This window comes from Megalops cyprinoides, chromosome 10 (assembly GCF_013368585.1).
Source record: "Megalops cyprinoides isolate fMegCyp1 chromosome 10, fMegCyp1.pri, whole genome shotgun sequence".
Taxonomy (NCBI): Eukaryota; Metazoa; Chordata; class Actinopteri; order Elopiformes; family Megalopidae; genus Megalops; species Megalops cyprinoides.
Genome location: NC_050592.1, coordinates 9,833,137 through 9,854,091, shown reverse-complemented (window position 1 = coordinate 9,854,091; position 20,955 = coordinate 9,833,137). Strand labels below are relative to the sequence as shown.

At 40.2% G+C, this 20,955-nt stretch overlaps 4 protein-coding genes across 4 annotated transcripts; all 4 read right to left on the bottom strand.

The window, feature by feature from the left end:
* Positions 1 to 770: 770 nt before the first annotated feature.
* Positions 771 to 8,670, bottom strand: mboat7 (membrane bound O-acyltransferase domain containing 7). The gene is made up of 9 exons (XM_036538997.1): positions 8,595 to 8,670; positions 7,527 to 7,606; positions 7,112 to 7,241; positions 6,663 to 6,789; positions 5,584 to 5,740; positions 4,815 to 5,010; positions 4,209 to 4,361; positions 3,659 to 3,835; positions 771 to 3,311 (listed from the first exon to the last, which is right to left on the bottom strand). The coding sequence occupies exons 2-9, from the start codon at positions 7,600 to 7,602 to the stop codon at positions 2,900 to 2,902; spliced, it is 1,428 nt and encodes a 475-aa protein (XP_036394890.1). The 5' UTR covers positions 7,603 to 7,606; positions 8,595 to 8,670; the 3' UTR covers positions 771 to 2,899.
* Positions 8,671 to 10,812: 2,142 nt separating this feature from the next.
* Positions 10,813 to 12,780, bottom strand: LOC118784170 (zinc finger protein 181-like). Its single transcript, XM_036538228.1, has 2 exons — positions 11,825 to 12,780; positions 10,813 to 11,654 (listed from the first exon to the last, which is right to left on the bottom strand). The coding sequence occupies exons 1-2, from the start codon at positions 12,324 to 12,326 to the stop codon at positions 10,993 to 10,995; spliced, it is 1,164 nt and encodes a 387-aa protein (XP_036394121.1). The 5' UTR covers positions 12,327 to 12,780; the 3' UTR covers positions 10,813 to 10,992.
* A 1,360-nt stretch (positions 12,781 to 14,140) lies between these two features.
* LOC118784182 (zinc finger protein 436-like) lies at positions 14,141 to 16,127 on the bottom strand. The gene is made up of 2 exons (XM_036538253.1): positions 15,131 to 16,127; positions 14,141 to 14,956 (listed from the first exon to the last, which is right to left on the bottom strand). The coding sequence occupies exons 1-2, from the start codon at positions 15,633 to 15,635 to the stop codon at positions 14,385 to 14,387; spliced, it is 1,077 nt and encodes a 358-aa protein (XP_036394146.1). The 5' UTR covers positions 15,636 to 16,127; the 3' UTR covers positions 14,141 to 14,384.
* Positions 16,128 to 17,148: 1,021 nt separating this feature from the next.
* On the bottom strand, positions 17,149 to 20,074 carry rps9 (ribosomal protein S9). The gene is made up of 5 exons (XM_036538297.1): positions 20,027 to 20,074; positions 19,175 to 19,287; positions 18,947 to 19,069; positions 18,287 to 18,473; positions 17,149 to 17,396 (listed from the first exon to the last, which is right to left on the bottom strand). Exons 2-5 carry the CDS (start codon positions 19,269 to 19,271, stop codon positions 17,219 to 17,221), a joined length of 585 nt encoding a protein of 194 aa, XP_036394190.1. The 5' UTR covers positions 19,272 to 19,287; positions 20,027 to 20,074; the 3' UTR covers positions 17,149 to 17,218.
* Positions 20,075 to 20,955: the final 881 nt, after the last annotated feature.

Here is a 20,955-nt window from a genome sequence, read left to right as displayed (position 1 = left end):
ATGACCATTTATTCCTTGCGGAAACTTCCTTGTACCATTTAACCCATTCAAACCCCACGATGGCATTTTCCAAGGCTGTTTGTCATGACTTCACATTATTGTTCCTTCAAATTACTATAATTAATAATAGTTAAAACACTTTTAACATAAGGTTCTACCATTTAACATTTCTTTATCATCTGCTAACTAATCATTAACGTGTAACTACAATAATTACACTAGCTTCAATGAATATTTCCTAACTAATTTAAAATGTCATAGCAGGTCTTCTTTAATAGTAGAGGGACATTTTACCATGGTTGCTTCCTAGCATGCATTTATCTGAGTGCAAGGATGTTTATGACTGAGCTTTGTATAAAAGCATGTGTGAGACAGTCAGTAAGGAGACAATTTTGTAAGAGAGGATTAAAGAGATTGAAAACCAAGTCGCTGAGTGGTGAGTGTGTGTGTAATTAGTGAGGGGAGGAATAGGTTAATCATTTCTATGTGTAGAAACTCTTGCAGTTTCGTTCAACTCCTGGTATTTATTACATGAAAACATAAAGGTTAATGCACTAGCCCCATTCATTTACTGTACAATTTAGCTTAACTGAAGCTGATAGAAAATAATTGTCACAAAATGATTTCCACATCCACAACAGATAAATATAATAATTGCAGCATATCACAAGAGTCATGCTGATAAATGATGACACACATGAAACTTTATATGAAATAAGCCAAGATGTATTTTGTTCCTAACACTGCACAATTATAACAAGGCAGGGAAATTACAATCTTTATGGCCACAATGAGATGTAGTTATTTAGAAACATGAACACAAATTCATTAGAGAATGACAAGAAAAATAAGGTAATGGGCTGGATCATATGGCACATGGATGTGGCAGACAAGGGGAGAGGCAGCAATGAGCGGATATAGAATGGAGAGGTAAGTATTTCAATGGAGTGGTTTTGGCAGCAGACAACAAATGTGAGAATGACAAGACACAAGCATGTGATGTTGTCAGATTTTGGGGGTATCAAATTTGGAGTGCAAAACATTTCTTTTTCCCAGGGCAGCAAAATGTTGTTTTGACTGCAGTATAATGCATGCTATAAAACGGCATTAAAATCTGCACTTCAAGTCTGCTCGCAACAATCAATCAAATATTTGAATTAAATTAAATAACTACTTCCCTGTCCTACCTTATGTTGGACCCCCCAACCCTATTAAGTGCCAAAGAGCAAAAACAATTCACACCAGTAAAACTGTAAACATTCATTAGAAACAGAGAAAGACCTTTACACTAACCGCATTTAAATCTGAGGAAAAATCTTCACATGTAAACAGTGGTCATTCTTGTTTCATTTCCCATTTCTGTCATTCGCACCATTATAGCTTAACGACCAAAGGACTTGGCTCCTGTTAATTATGACTTGGTATACTGTGCCGATTTACTGTGTGCATTGGTCCAAATCCCAAATGGTCCCTGGTGTATGTGGCAGTCAGAGTTTGGCAGTGAGGAAACACTGATACTGTATACGGACAGATCTGTAGGGATACAATTTAAAAAATTCCCCCTTTCTATATTATTAAAGATAAATTAAACTATTAAAGATAAACTAAATCAATTGTAAATGAAGCTCCAATGCTCTCCCCTCTGAAGTATAGGAGATTCGATGCAATGAGAATGCGCATTTACAAGCTGTTTACCATACAGACTCAAACTAAAAATAAAATAAAGGCAGTCACAAACCCTCCAGAAAGGTGTGGGTTGAGAAAGGAAGTATTAAAAATACCTCGGGGAAAACCGGTCTCAAACATATCTGGTAACATTTTCAAAATAAAATACATTTCCATTTCAATTCTACAGCCATAAAAAAGCAGCTCTTTGACACCTTCCACAATGTTTATCCTCTAAACTTTCTCCTGGATGCCATTCTACATGGAGCGTGCTAAGAGGGACCTAGCTAGGCTAGACAGGCTGCCGATTCACAAGTTTATTGTTATTGCTGTGTAGAAACTGTACTTTTTTTACTACTGTGAGTTATGAATTGAGATGCATTCTGAAATTCCCTGAATTTAATGTGGAATGAAAGGTCCTTTTCAAGACACAGTGAGGCATATCCCTGTGCATGGTCATGACCTTCACCTGAAAATGATGTGGACTGACTATAGTGAAATGGACAGAATTCTGCCATCTTAATTTTGACCTGCACTGGTTCCTTTGAATTAGTTTGTTCAAATTAAAATATTCACTGAAAATGTCTCAGATAACAAGACATTGGAATGTGTAGTTAAAAATTGTGGTTGTGAGATCTTCAAATACTTAATTCAGTTCAATCAGATTCAGCATCCATTTTCCTAATAAAAACATTATGTGAAAAGAATAGTTAGATTGTTCCCTGCTGCTACCTGTTTCCTAATTTTCTCTTTGATAAAACTATGATGAAAATTAACGGACATAATGTATGACAAAATTTTCTGTGAAAATGTTTCAGAGGTACACAAATACAAGCACACAGATGTGCACACTGTACATATTCTACAGTAATCAACATAAATTTCTGTGCCATTCACATTCATGATGACATCTAAAATTTGTAGTTTCTCCCAGCCAAAGATTTCATTCACACAATAAAAATTACATTCATAAGACATCTCACATCCTTTGTAATGGGTGTCCTTCAGGACATATATGTGAATGTGGTTTGACCCTCATCTACTGTATATATATATACACACATCCTATGTGGTTCGTAACTTGATATCTCCATAATAAAAACATTCCGTAATAATTACAATATAAACATCACTCTCTCCAGTCTGTGCCATTTCAGATCTGTGACAGTACTTGCTGGAAGCTGTAGTTTAGTCGAGATGATCCATCCCTTCCCCATAAATCTAAATTATTTTTTCACTCATTCTTTTCTCTAACATTCTCAACTGGTTTCTCTTCTTCCTTCTCAGTGTTTTTCTCTCTTTCACTCTTCCTCTCCCTCTTCTCACCCTTTCCCTTCAACAACCTACCCAACACAATACACCCCACTGCGATGACATGAATGCAGAAATATATAGAGATCCAGTAGTTGACGGTATCTCCGAAGCTCAACAAAACAAAACCCATGCACATGTAGTCATAGGCTCTCATCTTGAGGAACCAGTGGACCCAGTCGAAGATGTTTTGACCACTGGGTCCCAGTTTGGCCCTGACAGTACCCTCCAGGGCAGACTCTGCCGCAATGCAGATGGGGATAGTGAGGAAGGAGAGGTAGTAGCCAGCATGGAGCCCATGCCAGTAGGCACTGATAAACATGGTCCAAGCAGCTCTGAGCAAGAGAAAGAGAAAAATCACAATTAAACACAAGTGTACTTTCCTTTACTATTAAGAATTGAGCAATTAAGTGAAATACTGCAAATCAGTTTTCTTAAAGATTAGAGGACAGTAAGGTCTGGGTTTTCTGGGCGTTGTTCACTGCTCTGACAGACAGGTGCCCTCAAGTTCAATTCTATGCAGCATATAATTACAGCATTTGGCACCATATCTTAATAAGCTCTACATAACTGGACAAAACACAGTAAAACATACTGAAAAGACAAACATCCAAGTACCTAAAAAACCAACAACTGCTTTCCCTGTTGGGTCATCATAGCATTAGTAGCTTTAAGGCCTTACCTGAGTGTGTATCCTTTGAAAGGTGCATTGGGGTAGATATAATGATGTAACCACCACTGCACAGTCATGTTCCAGTACCTCATTCCATGTCTCACTTTGACACAGAAGTCAGTATTGTAGCAGTCAATGTTTTGGATGGTTTTGAAGTCATACAAAACTGGGGTATCGGGATCAGGGCTGGAGAGAAGGAAAAAGAAAACACCAGTTAACTTCCTAAAACTTATTTATTAAGTTGGTTCTCATCTGGTGTTGTCATCATATGTAACATATTTGAAATATGTCAGGCCATAGAAGCCTGATTTGAAATTCAGGACTTTAGAATTTAAATTCCAGTTTCAGGGTGAAAGAGAGCTTAATGGAATATTCAGCTTAAAAGTAATGCATAAAGGGTGCCCTTTTCAGCGGTAACTTACAGTAGATGGACAATATGATACCTTATTAGTGTTTGTGAAGTATAAAAGAATCGGCTGGATAAAAACACCTAATGCCCACAGAAGCTCAAAAAAAAAATCTGCCAACTTAAGATACCATTTAAAAAAGAAAGACTCACCTATACTGCACAGTGGGCCCCCCGCCTGGCTTGGAGAGAGCCCCCTCTGGGTAGCAGCCCAGCCCTGCACTGATGCAGCTTGCCTCTGCTCCACACCAGGCTGCATAGAACCTCATCCGGAACACGAAGAACACTGCTGTCATGTAGAACAACCTGGAGGAGGGGCGGAGTAAGGCTCCATCAATGGACAATTAGCACACAAAGTCTCAGTAAATAAAGCCCACACAACAAAACAACTCTTCCACACATTTCACATTTCAATTTAAAATTAAACTGGAATACAGTACCAGGCAAATGTTTGGACACATCTGATTGAGAAAATGGGAAACGTGCATAAAAAGACATTTTTATACATGTTTACGCATTTAGACTTACGCTTAAATGCTTGAAATTTGTTTCTTAGATAAATATAAATAGTGAAGTTGATGCCTATGTATGGATTTCTTTGCAAAAAATTGTAATTTTATTTTGTAATTAATATTTTTGGCTACTTTGAAGAATCTAAAATATAAGTTTTGATTTGTTTAACACTTTTTTGGTCGCTGTGCAATTCAACTTGTGTTATTTCATAGCTTTGCCTGAAGAAGAGCACCAAGAAGAACTTGCCTGAAGAAGTAGTTATGGTCCAGGAACTCTTCTGTCCGTACGTAGCCCAGGGGGAAGTAAGCATTAACTGCCAGGAAGAGGACTCCATACAGGGGTACTAACTTTAGGCGGTTGAGGCAGGGGTCACGGCCAGGGAGGGAGGCAGGGGAGGGCTGCTGGAGCCAGTCAGCATAGGTTTGGTAACGAAAGAATGGGCCTGGGCAAAACAAGGGATGGGGGGGGGTTTGAGAGCAGACACAGGAAGGGGCAAAGATGGGAAATATTGGAAAGTGAAAAGGGGAGGGGGAGGGGAATATAATATCTTTTCAGTGGAAGCTAGAGTATGCTATTACAACACTAAACTAGACAGGGAGAGATAGACATGGAATTAAAATTGTACAAAACATATTACTGTTGAATACTACAGGACTTAAAAGCTCAGACAATGGATGCTGATCCCATATATAAACTACTAAAATAAAGGGATTAATCTTTCAAGAAAATTTGACCGATTAGGATTCAGCATAGCCAGAAACAAAACTAGTAACCTCCGATCATAATTTGCCATCTAAACTAAAATGAAGAAGTTCAAGACTTGACTGGAAAACAACATATCTCAAAACACTCTTTCCACAATCTGTCACATTAGTATTTTTTGTTTTAAAGCAAAGACAAACGGCATTCAAGAACAGCTGGTGACAACCAAGCCTTTGTTGAGATGAGAATAAAAGTCTAGTCATGCAGTGTTAGAAGTTTGCATCTGATACCTCATTATTCAAATGTAACATACCTGTCATTATTCCAATATAACAGTAGCTGTATGAAATTACATCATAGAGTGAGGGCTCTTGGGAAAGTCCACCAATCACAGATGACTTTGAAAATGAGCTCACATCCTCTTTTTTCCTCAGGTGAAAAGTCTGCACCTCGTTGGCTAAACTGACCATCTGCGTTAACAAAAAAGAACTTTAGATCCACATTCCACCTATTTTCTTGCAAGGTCTTTATCAAAGCCTCCAAGTTGGCTTTTTCATTTTACATTTAATATGCATTTTCAAAATGGACTTTTTGTTGGTCATTATTGCATATATGGTTTGATTTACATGGACACAAGATTTTAATTTTCTGTTTGTTTCATTTTCGATTTGTTGTTTTTTCATATCTATTATTTGTTAATGTTATGCTAATTTACAAAGCAATAAATAAGTATGGCATACAACCAGTTATAGGTTATGCCACAATAGGCACCATTCAACTTTCCATCTAATAAATACATTGCCTCTTAGCAAGGACGCCACTGACCTTTCTCTGTTTCTGTACAATATAAAAAATTTGAAATAATCAAAAGCATTATTATGTCTATACAACATATAGTATCTTAAGGAATTAACCAACCTCACAATATACTGAAAAGTAATTCGCTCTTCAATGAGAACCTTCGATTTAAACCTCCCACACTTAATTTAAACTTCCCTTTCCACTTATTCCAGTCATGGGGGAAAGCAATGTGTCTATTCGCTGTTTACTGCCACTACAGCAACCAGATGCAGGAAGCCATAACATTTAATAGATAACATAACATTCAGCTGTGAAATTTCAGCTAATGGCTGTGAATCAGTTACAGGAAAAAGCAGTTCCTAACATGGCAGCCAGTGGTCTCAAGTGACGTTATGGAACTAAAAATAGAACAAGGTTACTGTAGTTATCTATGGCTCTGGTTAAGGCATACAACACTGAGAGAACTTGAGCACATACTAACATGTTACACATACATTAACTTAACATGGTGTCCCCTGTCACTTCAACAGAACAGAAAAAAACAAGGTAAATCTACAACTGCTTAAGACAGTAATGCAAAGCAAAAAGTACCTTCAGTGTGAGCAGCAGCTGGATTGCATTAGCAAATGGTGTTGGGGGAGGCAAGCCAAACGAAGTAGACAGCCGGAAAAACAACAGGTAGAGAAAGGTCCATCCCAGAGAGAGAGGTGGAGCACTCCTAGGAGAGAAGATGGAATTGGGTACAATGCTTAACACAACTGTACTTTATGAATAATTAATAGGGTGTCAGCTGAAAATTTCCACATTAAGGAACTGACACTTGATCCTCAAAGAAATACATACACAGCTCACAACTCAAACTATTCTGTATTAAAGAGAAAAGTTTACATTCAGCACTGCATCTGTTTAACATGTACTTTTAACAAATATATTTAACATAATGCCTACACTGCTCTTCCCTGACGTCAGCGGAAGGACAGAGCAATGTATGTGTTGGAGTTAGGATTTTACATCAGGTCTGTACAGACCATTACTCTCACCTCCAGCTGAACTTTATGATGGCCCATGTTCCTAGCACAGTGAGCAGTGAGTGCAGAGTATGAATCCTGCAGGTTGCTATGGTGATGGATAAACCCAGGAGCAAAGCTGCCCCTTGCTTTACTGGGGGACCTGTTGAAAACACGTTCACAACTTAAACCAACAGAGGCAAAATGAACAGGGCTATAGTTTCAGCACGCAGACAAACCACTTTCATAAATAAAAAAAATGCAGGTCAATCCAACATAGTCCAAGCTGACAATCCAAGACCCTATCTTTTTTTATTTTAGCTTGACTCTGAAAATCGTAACATCAGGAAACCCAGTGATTTCCATGCAATAAAAAAGCACAGTACATTTAAGAACCTCTGTGACAGTTCAATAAAGGTTAGTTTCCCCTTCTGCATTGGACACTCACTCAGGTATCGAAACAGGAATCCCACAGGTATGGCGGCAGCAAGAATTCCCAGATAGACAAGTTCATCTGGAGACATTTCTCTGTTGTCAGACACATGCAGCATGACTTGGTGTTAAACGCATAAATGCATCTTGCAGTGTATGCATGCATTAATAAAATGCACTGACAGTTTCAGAAGTATTTTTCCCACTGACTGACATTTATGGTGCAATATTAGCTATGAAGCAGACCATGACTTATATCAGTCTTACATCCATCTTTCAATGTGCAGGTGCACAGTTCCATGCTCTGACACTGTAACACGTCACTGTCACATTTCCCCAGGTACTCTGGTTCTTAAATTGCAATCCATTCAATTTATGCGAAGAAAAAATATTATTTACAAAATACTTCACCACAATATCACTATCATAACTACTTCTACAGCAGCAAATGGCAAAAATACTCCCATTTTAAGGGCTGGACTATCATGTAGTGCACTGTTGTAAGTCTGTAGTGGACATATTTCGAATGGACCGTAAGTTAACAAAGCCATCACTATACAACATACCTACTGCTCTCTAGCCAATTATAAATAAGACATTTCACTGTAGACAGGTGGACAGATAGACGTCTGTATATATGCATTACTAGACTGACGATTAATGCAACGATCTCTGTCTTCTGCTACACAATAAAATCCAAAACAGCTAGCAAACATTATCAAGCCACTGTAAACGCTATGGGCGTAATTGTGCAATATCCTTTGCTAGCTAGCTAAGTGGGCAGCGTTAGCTCAACATGTGGCACAGCCTAGCATTAGCTAACTAGCTAAAAAAGCTAATTTGTTACGGTTAGGTACATCCATGTGCATGCAATGGTTGAGCTAAACATTCAGCTGTCTAGCAACTGTATTTACGAAGCGGTAGCTATAAAGTTAGCCACCTTTGGAAGTACAGTTGCTAGCGAGCTAGTGTATAGTAGCTGGCGTTTCTGATTCAACACTCAGGAAACCCGATATCTCATAAAACTGACAAATTTCTAATTCAGACAGAGGGAAATGCATTAAACAGTTGCAAGTAAACTCACCTGTAGCTAGGATAAACGTGTAGCTAGGATATTTAAGCAGCAGGATAACCGACGCGCTATTGAATTTCACTCTCCTTTCCAATCTGCGTTTCAGACCCACTTCCTACAATAGGCGATGTGTCATTCAAAACTGTGCTCCACCCACAGGACAGGGAATGGGCGTGATTGAGTGGTCCAGTTGACGAATCGTCCTAAATTTATGTTATGTGGGACATAAGTACACACGCTATCTAGCGGCTAGATTAGAAATGTAGTTAACTTCGAACTGCACATCGTGAGGAAATAGCTACCCTGATGTCTGTCAAACGACAAACGCAAGTGTGACGCACGCCCGCACGTAGCTACGTCTGAGACAGAAAATATAAACTGTAATTCAGTTTTAACGAGGAAAAGGTAATGACGCCTCTTGCTGTTTCTATTAAACAAGACACGTTAATGTGCTTAGAGCAAATTGTACTGCACTCCGTTCAGTCATTGGGACAATAATATAAATATTGCTCTCCGAAGTCTTACCTCCAAAACCAGATAAGGGCAAGCCAAAGCCAATCCAGCATTAACATGAAAAAAGAGAGTATTTTATGAACAATTATTTGCACTAATGATAAAACCGTAAACCGTCCGACTGGAACTATAAACTAAGATAAGAGACGCGTAACTGTGATTCGCTTTCTCGCCCAGCTGTTGGCCTAGTCCTCAGATCTGGTCCTGGGGATCCACCGTGCAACAGTGTGCTACTCTTCCTGCCTTTGCAGCCGTTCGGTGTGAGCGCTGAGCTTCTGAACTCCTTATGCTCAGTCAAGGCCTGAAACACATGTCCGTAAAGGTAAAAGAATTCCCCCACTGTCTGCGATTCCTTTGAAACAATGCGTTGTTTTCATGGACAAACATTTCATTTTAATTAACTAAGCTTCCTGAACCAGGACCCTGCTGTGCGATGAAACAACGCTGCCAAAAGAATAAGACATTTCAACAATTTCACACAAAATATATTTACCATAATTTTTATTACTGGATTTGTTTCTATCAAGTTTTATAAATATGTAATGCTTTGATACAGAGTAGTCTTGTAAAGAGCTCCAAATATAAGAAAAGGGGCTTGTACACTACAGGAAGGAATGCAAGAAAAAATATGAGAAAGAGGGTGTGCCAACCATTAACCAAATCTCTTTATGTCCCAGAGTAGTCGTCTTTCAAACATTCTGCTTCTAAACTTAAACCAATTATGTATGAGCAGGAAGGTTTACCTATAACTCTCCTTTATATAAACATCTGGCAAGTTACGTAACAGTTCTTCCAACATTGACATATAGTGAAATAGAAGCCTCTGTTGGTTTATGCTATATTCTATAAATTAAAGGCTAAAGACCCCACAGAATGGAAGTTTTAAAGACATTCCATGCACTATCGTTCAGATCAATAAGCACATTTTAGGAGTCAAGCTCACGCTATCTAACTGTGCAAAATGATACCACTGAGGTATCTGTATTAGTATAATGTTCTGAGCATGCACTTATGCTGGCTGACTGATAAACATGGTTAGTTTGTGGGGGGATGCCCAACCAAACAATCTGCATGGGTTTAGTAGTCCTAGCCTGAAAATGTCTTCCCAAGATTATGTTAAATTCTAAATCCCAGTTAGGACACACGGGGGTAAACTAATAACAGTAACCTCAGTTATAGTTAGAAAATATGGGTTAAATAATATCAGTCATCTCAAACACTGAAAGTTCCATGTTATTGTGCTGTCACTGCAGACATGGAGGATTTCATCAAATTCAATCAAAGATGGCATCTTCCAGGATTAGAATATAATCTTGGTATTGGTTAATATTTTTGAATAAGAAACACGTGAGCCAATTGATCCAATTCTTAAAATCTATTTTGATTATAATGCCAAATATTTAATATATATATATCAATACACTATTCCACTTGCATTTTTTTTTTTTTTGCACAAGACTAATCCAGGACTTAGACTCAGTTTATAGGCAGTGCTCTGAAACCTTTTTATGTAGTGTCACATTACAAAGGGATCTACTATTAGAACTGATGAGTGCTCATTAGGACAAACATGTCCCAAAGCAGATAAGTATAATGTTTTGATGAAGAATGAATCATCATTTTCACTGTGTACCAAATATCTATTGTAGCTCATAATTCATGCACACGTTTTGCATTAAATCACACTCTAAGATATTTACCTAGATTGATGGCATCAAACATTAATTTATAGAATAAAATTACTGAATACATTTAAAAGTTTTACAGTTCCAGGATTTTCAATGTTCACGGACATGTCTAAATTGCAATTAAGGAGGGGCTTCATGTTTTATGGGAAAAAGTGTGATTCTTCCAATGACAACACAAAGTGTTTTTTTTTAACACAAGGACGTTAAGGTCAAGAGCCAAGCCCATGGCGCATCTTCTGGCGTGTGTGGACGAGCAGGTGACGCTTGAAGTTGGACCCGTGATTGAAACCCCAGCCGCACTCCCCGCAGCGGAAGGGCTTGCTGTCCTCGTGGGTCTTTCGGTGCTCCTTCAGATGCTGGATCTGCCGGAAGCGCTTGCCGCACAGGCTGCAGTGGTGCGGCTTCTCGCCCGTGTGGATGAGCTGGTGCTTCTTCAGGTTGGAGAGGTGGCTGAAGGTCTTGGGGCAGTCGGCGCAGCGGTGAGGCCGCAGGCTGGTGTGCACGCGCTGGTGCTCGTCAAACAGCTGCTGGGAGGAGAAGTGCTTGCAGCAGATGCTGCAGCTGAAAGGCGCCTCGCCGGAGTGGATCTTCTGGTGCTTCTTCAAGCTCTTCAGCCAAAGGTAACTCTTACCACACTCTCCACAGATGTAGGGCTTCGACTTGGAAGGATGAGGAAGCCCAGGTGCAGTGGAGGAGGCCGGTCCAGCGGGAAGTTCCTCCTTCACCTGGACGACTCGCAGCTCCTTGGCAGTGTGGGCATCATCGAGGCCACTTGGGTTTCTTTCCGTGTATGCAAGACTGGGGTCTGTCCTCATTGACTCAGCATCCTGAATCATATCTGGGGCTTCAGTGCTTGGGTTCGGCTCATTGTCTGGTGCAAAAGTTAATTATGAAAATTGGTAAGAATGATAACAATTTGAATGACAGAATACATTCTATCATGAGAATAAATTATCCCAAATCAAATGAATTTTTTATGTGGACACTGCAACTAAGTGTTAAAAGCTTAAATGTTAATACAAAAACTACACAAAATCCTACCTGATTCTGCAGCGTCTAGACTGTAATCAGCATGACCTGTAAAGTCAGGTTTTGTCTCTATGTCCTCTAGAGGGTCTGGAAAATTGTGCTGTATGTCGCTGCCCGTGTCACTGTCCCAGTGTTGATTCCAAACGGAAGAGCTCTGTTCCAAGTCCAGACTGCTTGGGTCTTCATCTGCGTTGCTGTGCATGCTATGATGACACGTGCTTGTATGGCCACTCTCATGTTCGTTACAAGGCGATGACACGTCGCTATTTAAAACAGACTTTTTTGGGAAATCGGCTCGTTCTCGCAGCTCCCGTCTCGCCAATTCTAACTGCGCTCTTAGTTTTTCATTCTCGCAGTCCTTTCTGGCCACAGCGGCACGGAGCTCCGCTACATCTCTACCAATGAGTCTTTGAATCTCGTTAAGCACAGAGCACACGGCAGACCTCAAAGCCTCCTCGACGACTGAAGACAGATCAAGAGACACACAGAGACTGGCGTCTATGTCGGTCGTCATATCAACAAAAAGTAAAGTAACTTGCGAGTTAGCTACGCAGTTTGCTATGACACACAAAAACCAACCGAACCAATGTCGACTCAGCTTAAAACTTGCGGTCTATGGTACAGTCTATTGGTTTTATCTGAACAAATATCAGCTAGCTACCTATATCACCACATAACCCATTAGCCACTTAGCTTGCTCCTTCCCTCGGTAGCATGCATCTCACTGACACCTGAGATCAGTGGCGAAACCAAAAACTTGCATTACCCCTCCATCTTGATCAGCCTATCATAGCTATCTTTACTAACATGCCAAAACAAAACAAACAGTGAATGAACATATACTATGCCGATAAGCTTAAACGTGGAAGGTTTAAGGCGCAATCAATTGAATCCGTCCATACGCGAATTAAACTGGTAAAATAAAGTCCATTTTGAACAGATGCTTGTGGTTTAAAAACACAACTGTTTAGTCGCGGAGACAAAACGTCACTTCCTAAAAACCGCAGAAACAAATATGCGCGTAGGTCTTCGGACAGATCATAGCCGTTAACACACGCCATCTGGCGGAAAGAGGGCGTAGAAGATTCCCACAGATTATTCAGATACAAGATCAAGTATCCGTATTGTAACGCAGGTTGCGTAGCTCTTCAAGCCTGTAAACACGGCACAGGGCCACAACACATGCGCACAGGCGCAGCTAAAGTGAACATATGTTAACAAAGCCTCGTCCGAAATAGTCTATTTATTGCAGAGTTGAACAGCTGCCAGGTTAGTTTTTTCATTTACTTTAATTTGGACAATTTCCAAAGGACATTGAGTTTAAAGAATCACCCCTACCAGCACTAACTGACCTCAACTACTCTGAGCCACTGGAAATGATAGAGCTCATAGGCCAACATAGTTTCCAAGCCTTTGAGCTACTCAAATAACTGTAAGACACATATAAACGAGCATTACGGGTTTTGAACAAAACGGGAAGATAATGGCAGAGCTCTGTTTCAATGAAAAAGGGATTTATTCACGTGTATCACATACGCATACTCAGAAACATCCTGTGTTGTAACTCTACCTACCCATTAACTTCTTAAAGTTTTTCTGAACCACTACTATACCCATGTTTGATCACATGGTTGATTCAGGTTCAACTTTATCACTGCTTACGAATTCAAAAATAAGAAAAGAAAATTTAACACCAATAAAAGGCATTTTTTGTTAGAAAACAATTGTGATACAATGAAAGGTAGTTTAGACACTATGAATATTATAAGTACATTTTTCCTTGCCCAAAGAAAGTTTATATAGCACAGTGGCATCATATTTTGAGTTCGATGCATTATATAAAGATTGGAGCATGCACTGGAATAAGTAAAGTAATGGCAAAGAAACAAGTACACTGAGTAAGAAAGACCTAATCACAGCCCATTTCTTTACTGAACACAAGATGCTGGTAATGCAAACATATAATTGTACTGCAACATAAAGTTATGAACAATATGATCATAAATGTTTCTATATCAAGCTCTTGCCTTTGTCTCTTCTTGACCTTCAAAACTGCAACTTCTTTACAGTAACGGGCTGTAAATACACTAATGTACAAAGTAATAAGTGTATGCCCAAATATTGGTTCAGGAGTTAACTGACCTGCAGAATCAAATCTGAATATCTGGGTAGTAGTTACTGTTGCAAAGATTATATTTAAGAGCCTGTATAGCATTCATAAATAAACAATTTATAGGAAATTTTAATTACACTTACACTGTCTTTTGACTAAGAAAGAATCCTGATTTTTTACTGTCTGTAAAATATATATCCTTGTTCAATGCATGCACCATTTTTGCATTCAATAAGTCACTTTGTAGAATATTTCCCATGAGTAATTGCAATTACAAAATAAAGTTATACAGTGACAGGACATGTGAAAATGATATGCAATTCACCACTTTAACCCAATTTTTGCAAAACGTTTCACATCTTGGGGCAATGCATGACTCTCGCAAATACAGTAAAACCGACATTTTTTGAAAGTTTTTTTCCATTAAAAGGCATGAGATCACAAATTAAGGTCAGGAACCTAGTCCCTCTTCTGGCGTGTGTGGATGAGCAGGTGACGCTTGAAGTTGGAACCATTATTGAAGCCCCAGCCGCACTCCCCGCAGCGGAAGGGCTTGCTGTCCTCGTGGGTCTTTCGGTGCTCCTTCAGATGCTGGATCTGCCGGAAGCGCTTGCCGCACAGGCTGCAGTGGTGCGGCTTCTCGCCCGTGTGGATGAGCTGGTGCTTCTTCAGACTGGAAAGGTAGCTGAAAGTCTTGGGGCAGTCGGTGCAGTGGTGAGGCCGTGGGTTGTTGTACACTCGCTGGTGGGTCTTCTGGTGCTTTTTCAAGCTATTCAACCAGAGGTAGCTCTTGCCACACTCTCCACAGATATAAGGCTGTGGTTTTGCAGGGTTAGAAAATTCAGACACGGTGGAAGAGGCCAATCCAGCAGGGAGTTCCTCTTTCACCTGGACGAATGTCAGCTCCTTGGTGGTGTGGGCATCACCCAGGCCACCTGTCTTTCTTTTCCTGTATGAAGGATCTGAATCCATCCTCATTAACTCAGCATCAGGGATCATGTCCAGAGATTCTCTTGGGTTCAGCACTGGCTCTAATTTGAAAAAAACGTTGCAAATTTGATAACTACAACGATGATGAAAGCAAGAATTTTTTGATTAAACATGGCAAACTAATCAACTCCAAATCCTTCTGCAGTTATTCATTTTATAAAGCTTTACCGAGCCAGGTAAATTACCTAAAATGTGAAAAGCGTCAAAAACCTCACCTGATTCTGTAGCGTCTAGACTGTAATCAACGTCAGGTGTTGTAAAGTCAGGCTTTGCCTCTATGTCTTCCAGTGGGTCTGGAAAATTGTGCTGTATGTCGCTGCCTGTGTCTCGGTCCCAGTGTTGATTCCAAACGGAAGAGCTGTGTTCCAAGTCCGATCTGCTTGGGTCTTCATCCGCGTTGCTGTGCATGCTATGATGAGACGTGCTTGTATGGCCACTCTCATGTTCGTTACACGGCGATGCAACGTCGCTATTTAAAACAGACTTTTTTGGATAACTGTCCCGTTCTCGTAGCTCCCGTCTCGCCAGTTCCAGCTGCGCTCTTAGTTTTTCGTTTTCCCGTTCTTTTCCGACCACTGCCGCACGCAGCTCCGCTACATCTCTGCCGATCAATCTCTGAATCTCGTTAAGCACAGAGCACACGGCAGACCTCACAGCCTCTTCAACGACCACGGACAGGTCAAGAGACACAGAGAGACTGGCCTCTATATCGGTCGCCATGCCAACAAAAATATAACTAAGCTAGCCAGTTATTATGATGCGCGGAGCCCTGGCTAATGTTTATAACTAATGTTTCGAATTTGTGATAGCTACTTAACTACACTACAGTTTTGATCTATAGATTTTGTTCTAACAAATATCACTCAAGTTAACCAACTGATGTATATCGCAAGGTATTCGTCTAACTAACAAGCCAGCTAACTGACAATCTTTAATTTACGCCTACAGACTCCGCAGCAACCTAGCCAGCTTTCGATCACTGCTGTCCTCAATAATCATCTAACTAGCCTACGCGAAAGTACAGTGGTAGAATATCTAGGCAACCTAACGAACTAGTAAGAGGCTCAGTTGTGTAGATTCCGTTAGCTACCAAGCCACTTATGTGGTAGATTAGATATAGCTAAAGCATACTGGTTTTAATCACTATATACGGAAACAAAACGAACATTAGCCATGTTGATACCTGAGACACTTTACGTTGGTTAATGTGGCTGCAGCTGTGGGTCTTATCAGCAGCTTGCCGTTAACTGCCCACCTCCCGTTTTCGTCGCGGGGAACACACGTCACTTCCGGAATTATCTCGGCCTTTGCTGAAAATGCAATGTACCAATTCGTTTTTGAATTAGTCATGTCTACGAAAAGTCATTTGTCAACAGCACCAAGCAACTGTTAAAAAAGTAAGGCTCATTAGTCACCACAACCTCAGGTACACGTAAAATGTCTTTGAAAGGGAGACAGCTGCTTAATAGATTCTTTACTTAGATAGTAGTCCCAGTTGCGACGTTCTTAGTAGCAGTGACTGGTACTGTAACCTAAGTATAATACTGGAAGTAACTTTATGGCTTGGACTGCCAGAATGTATTACATACTATCATAAAGCACTACTACATGTAGTATTTCTACCAAGTAATAAGCAAGTTACATTCAAGGTATCTCCATGGTCACTTATGAAAACCCTACACAAGTTATGCAAATCATTGCCACAATTGGCATTAGCAGTGGGCGATATATTTCTTTTTCAGTCTGACCAACACTGCTGATGGAGCTGATTAAAGGCCCAAAAAACCCAATTTTGTAGCATATACCCATTTCATTCAAAGTCTCCGTCCAACCAGACATTTTGAATTTTTCAGTTAGCCATAACTTCCAAATTACCTTGAAAGAAATAACCCACAGGAACAAGTTCTAAAATCCTTCAACATGGAAAAAAAAATTGCACATTATCTGTGGTGCTTGTAATTTGCCAAGAGGTGCTCTGGAAGAAACAGGACCAAATCTTTTGTGGATTTAACCCTTGATTACTTGACACAAATCAATTTGTTATCTTGATGGCCTGAAGCAAAATGTAAATTTTTTGAAAGTAAGCTGAAACCAAGTTTTGCAAAGGCCCAAAGCTCAATTAACCAGGGCAGTTCACACAATGCATCCCAATGGGTAGACACCTAATGGCAACTGAAACCGGCTCTACTCAGTAAGCAAATGTTGCTAACACCACAAAGCCACAAAACGCAAGTTTGGTCAACAAATTTTATTGAGAAGTTGAGGGAAAAGTGCTTTCAAACATCTTCCCTGCAGAAGATAGTTTAATCCTCCTCTTCATCATCAGCACCTCCAGCTCCACCCTGGCCCTTCTTGGCATTCTTTCTCTTGACACGGCCAGGGCGTCCACCACCGTATGGAGAACGCAGAGAGAAATCAATGTGTTTCTGGCTGTCCAGGCGGACCACAAAGGATGGGATGTTCACCACCTGCTTGCGGACACTAGAGAACAAGGAAAACATACAAGATTTAGAATCAATATAACTTTGATCCATGACAACTTTTTGCACAATGCCTTTGTATTATAGCCAGGTTTCTAGGGTAGTCTGTCTCAGGCCTCATTGACGAGGAATTCTTGACACCACAGAAAGTCTGAATTAATAGATTTAAATCATCGGCCTGAAACAATGGATATAATGATCTGCACCTACACCAGCCACTAAGTTCAGCACTCGCACACTAATTCTGAATTTTCCTTCAGAGTAGTACCACAAGTAGTGCCACTACAGAAAATGGCTTTAATGTATTATCTGCTTGCAAACATCCCATGTCTATCTGCATCCATGAATGATCCACGTTACCTGTCAATTGATTTCCAAGGAAGAAACATTCAGTCCTGATTGGCTGGATTGGGTCCGGCCAGTCTCTTACCGACAAGGTATACGGTTTAAGTCACCGAATTGACCTTGCTGAATTTTCTAGATCTGCTCAGACTGGAGCAATAAAGCAGGCGGGATAACTAATGAAAGAGGAAGGAGGAAGGACAACCTCAATAGAATGTGTTCCTACTGTGGCATCCTCTTGCATTCAGCTTAATGTATTTGTCAGCTGCATTTACACGATAGGGTTAACCACGTCAGTGAATCTCTACACAGAGAATGTTCCCTTGTGTTAAATTTCTATCCCACTCATTTCCCAGAAATTTCTAATTTCTAAGTTCTAACAGGGCAAAATTCTCCACCCTTTCAAAGAAATCATGCATCCAAATTCAACACTTCTGCATCCATACAGCCACTAAAAAGCATCACCACACATTTTGAAAAGGTGGATGTAACATGCTATATGCAGCTGAAGGTACACAGACATTAGTACTGTGTCTGCCACGCACTTACCGAATGTGCCTCTGGCGGATGAGCACACGGGCATGGTGGATGCTCTTTGCCAGGCCCAGCTTGAAGACCTGGGTCTGCAGCCTGCGCTCCAGAAAGTCCTCAACCTTAAGGCCGAGAATGTAATCCAGCTTCATCTTGCCCTCATCCAGTACGCCGATCCTCACCAGACGCCTCAGCAGGGCATTTCCTGAGAGGAGAAGGAATACAAGTGCTTTTGTCAAACTTCACTTCTATGTGACAGGCAGTGAATGGGCATTCAATTTTTAGTACATAATATTTATGGACTAAAATCAGAACATACACTTAAGGTGAAGACGCTATACTGGAGCATCCCTGCATACTACTAAACCAGTTCCAAAACATTTATCCCCCTTTAGACCCACTAAACCAGTGAAGCTCATCGTGGCCTCATTGACGAGGAATTCTTGACACCACAGACAGTCTGAATTAAATGAGTTAAATCACTGGCCACAGATTTGAGCTTGACACAAACAGGATGACGGAATATCACACTGGGTTCAAGGGATTCAAGCCTCAGACTAACAATGGAACACATGATATTGGTGCTGAGCATCTTTACAGTGTTAAGCCATCCCTCAACCATAAATCCACCTTCACAGAGTAAGGCCTTATCTACCTTCCCCGTGTAATGAAGCCTACCTTCAAACAGCCGCTTGGGGTCCTTCTCGTCCAGGGTGAGCAACTCTCTGGCAGCCTTACGGATTTTGGCCAAAGTGAACTTCACCCTCCAGACCTCTCTCTTGTTCCTCAGACCATACTCCCCTGAAAGGAGAAGGCTCATTCAGTATATTCATAATTGTGACAGCACACAAGAGAAATGTAAACTGCAATTACGAACAGGTTGAAATGTGGTAAATCAGTTTGTACCGATGAGTTTGAGCTCCTGATCAAGTCGGGACTTCTCAAAGGGGCGGCGGGGGGTGACGTATGTCTTGCGACAAACCCAACTCCTGGCAACGGGCATGGTGGATCAAAACCGCCTGATGAGACATTCAAGTGGTCAAGTTAAGTTTTCAAGAAACACAAAGCTGGACTTAAACTCAGATGACCACACAAAAACGGGTTTCAGTTAACTAGCAAGGTGACCAACCAATCCTCAATAACTATTACTGGAGTCAACGTTGCCGTCCAGTCGTCTGTTGGCTGGCCAACCACCTTCATCGCTTGATGACACTGATCATATGAATAAATCGCTGTATTAACCGTCTACTTGATACGCAGGAAAATCTAACTAAAATGCTAAAATATCTGGTGTGGGCCACGAGAAAGCTAATATCCTGCAGCAATGGGAGCCTGTCAGCTAAACGCGCTACACTGGTTGATTAGCGGCCTAGGAAAGCACACCACAGATAACGCAAGTACAGGTTACAAAGTAGGCTAACTCGCCATAATGAGTTGTTTTCATTTAGCAATCTTAATTTAAATAAAGGCTTGTATGTACCATATATGCACTCGTGAGCAACTACCCTTTAGAATTTCTCATACGTAACACAAGCGACCTGCCTGGTGAGCTAGGCCTTGGCTAACATGAGCACGTCGTTAGCGATTACATAGCAAGCCATATTATCTTTAAATATAGCACACAGAATTCTTGTTAAACGCCAGACATCATTAACAAGACTTTAAAATTTCACATAAACAAAATGTGTTTAAAATATATGTATATTTATTGAAGTACTTTGTTGAAGTACGGCTTAGCTACAGGAATATCGCACCCACCTATCACACGCTCACGCGGTAAAGAGAGCGCATGGTCGCTGTTCCCAGCGATTTATATGACCATTATAAACTACACTACCCGTGAGACTTTGCAAAAACTTTGCAATCTCGTGTTTGGACGCTCAACGAGGAAGGAAGACTCTCCATATATGTAGTTTGTAAATACTTCATGAGTCAAAACTTTATTGACTAAAAACGCAAACGTTTTTAGAGTCACTGGAATGATTGTGAGAATTTGATCCCATACCAAATCTTCACATGGCAATTACAATTGCTGTATGACATATTCATACGGGAATTCTGCAGGCCATAACTATTGAACCAGGGGCCTGGTTTAAAAAAAAAAAAAAAAAAAAAAAAAAAAAAAATATATATATATATATATATATATATATATATATATATATATATATATATATATACAGTATATATATATATATATATCACTAGCTACTAGAACAAGCTACAGGCGTAATCATCAAAGATGCATTTGCATTTGTTTGTATTGCAAATTAGTGACAATACATATACAATATAGGTAAAAATATTTATTTGCTGTAGAGCAGGTTTACTGCTGTAGTGCTTTGAGGTCCGTACAGCCTCTTGTCACAGAATGTAGAAAGTGTTTGTAACATTTTATTTAGAAAAGTATTGTATTAGTGTTATGTGTGAATGGACACACATTGTGTTAGTATATGACCGGGAGAAAAAGAACGAGGACGAATCACGTAAATGTACTTCTTGTTTTCTTGTGTCGGGCATTGCCTAACATTTCCTTAACTGTGTTCAGACATGTTGCCTCCCTGTCTCCCTCTTCTGGTGAAAAGTTAAAACAACACTTTTAGTAATTGAAATGCCACTGGATGATTTCATGGCTGGCGAATTGAGGCTTTTAAACAAATTTACAACCATCTGATTTGTTCCACTTC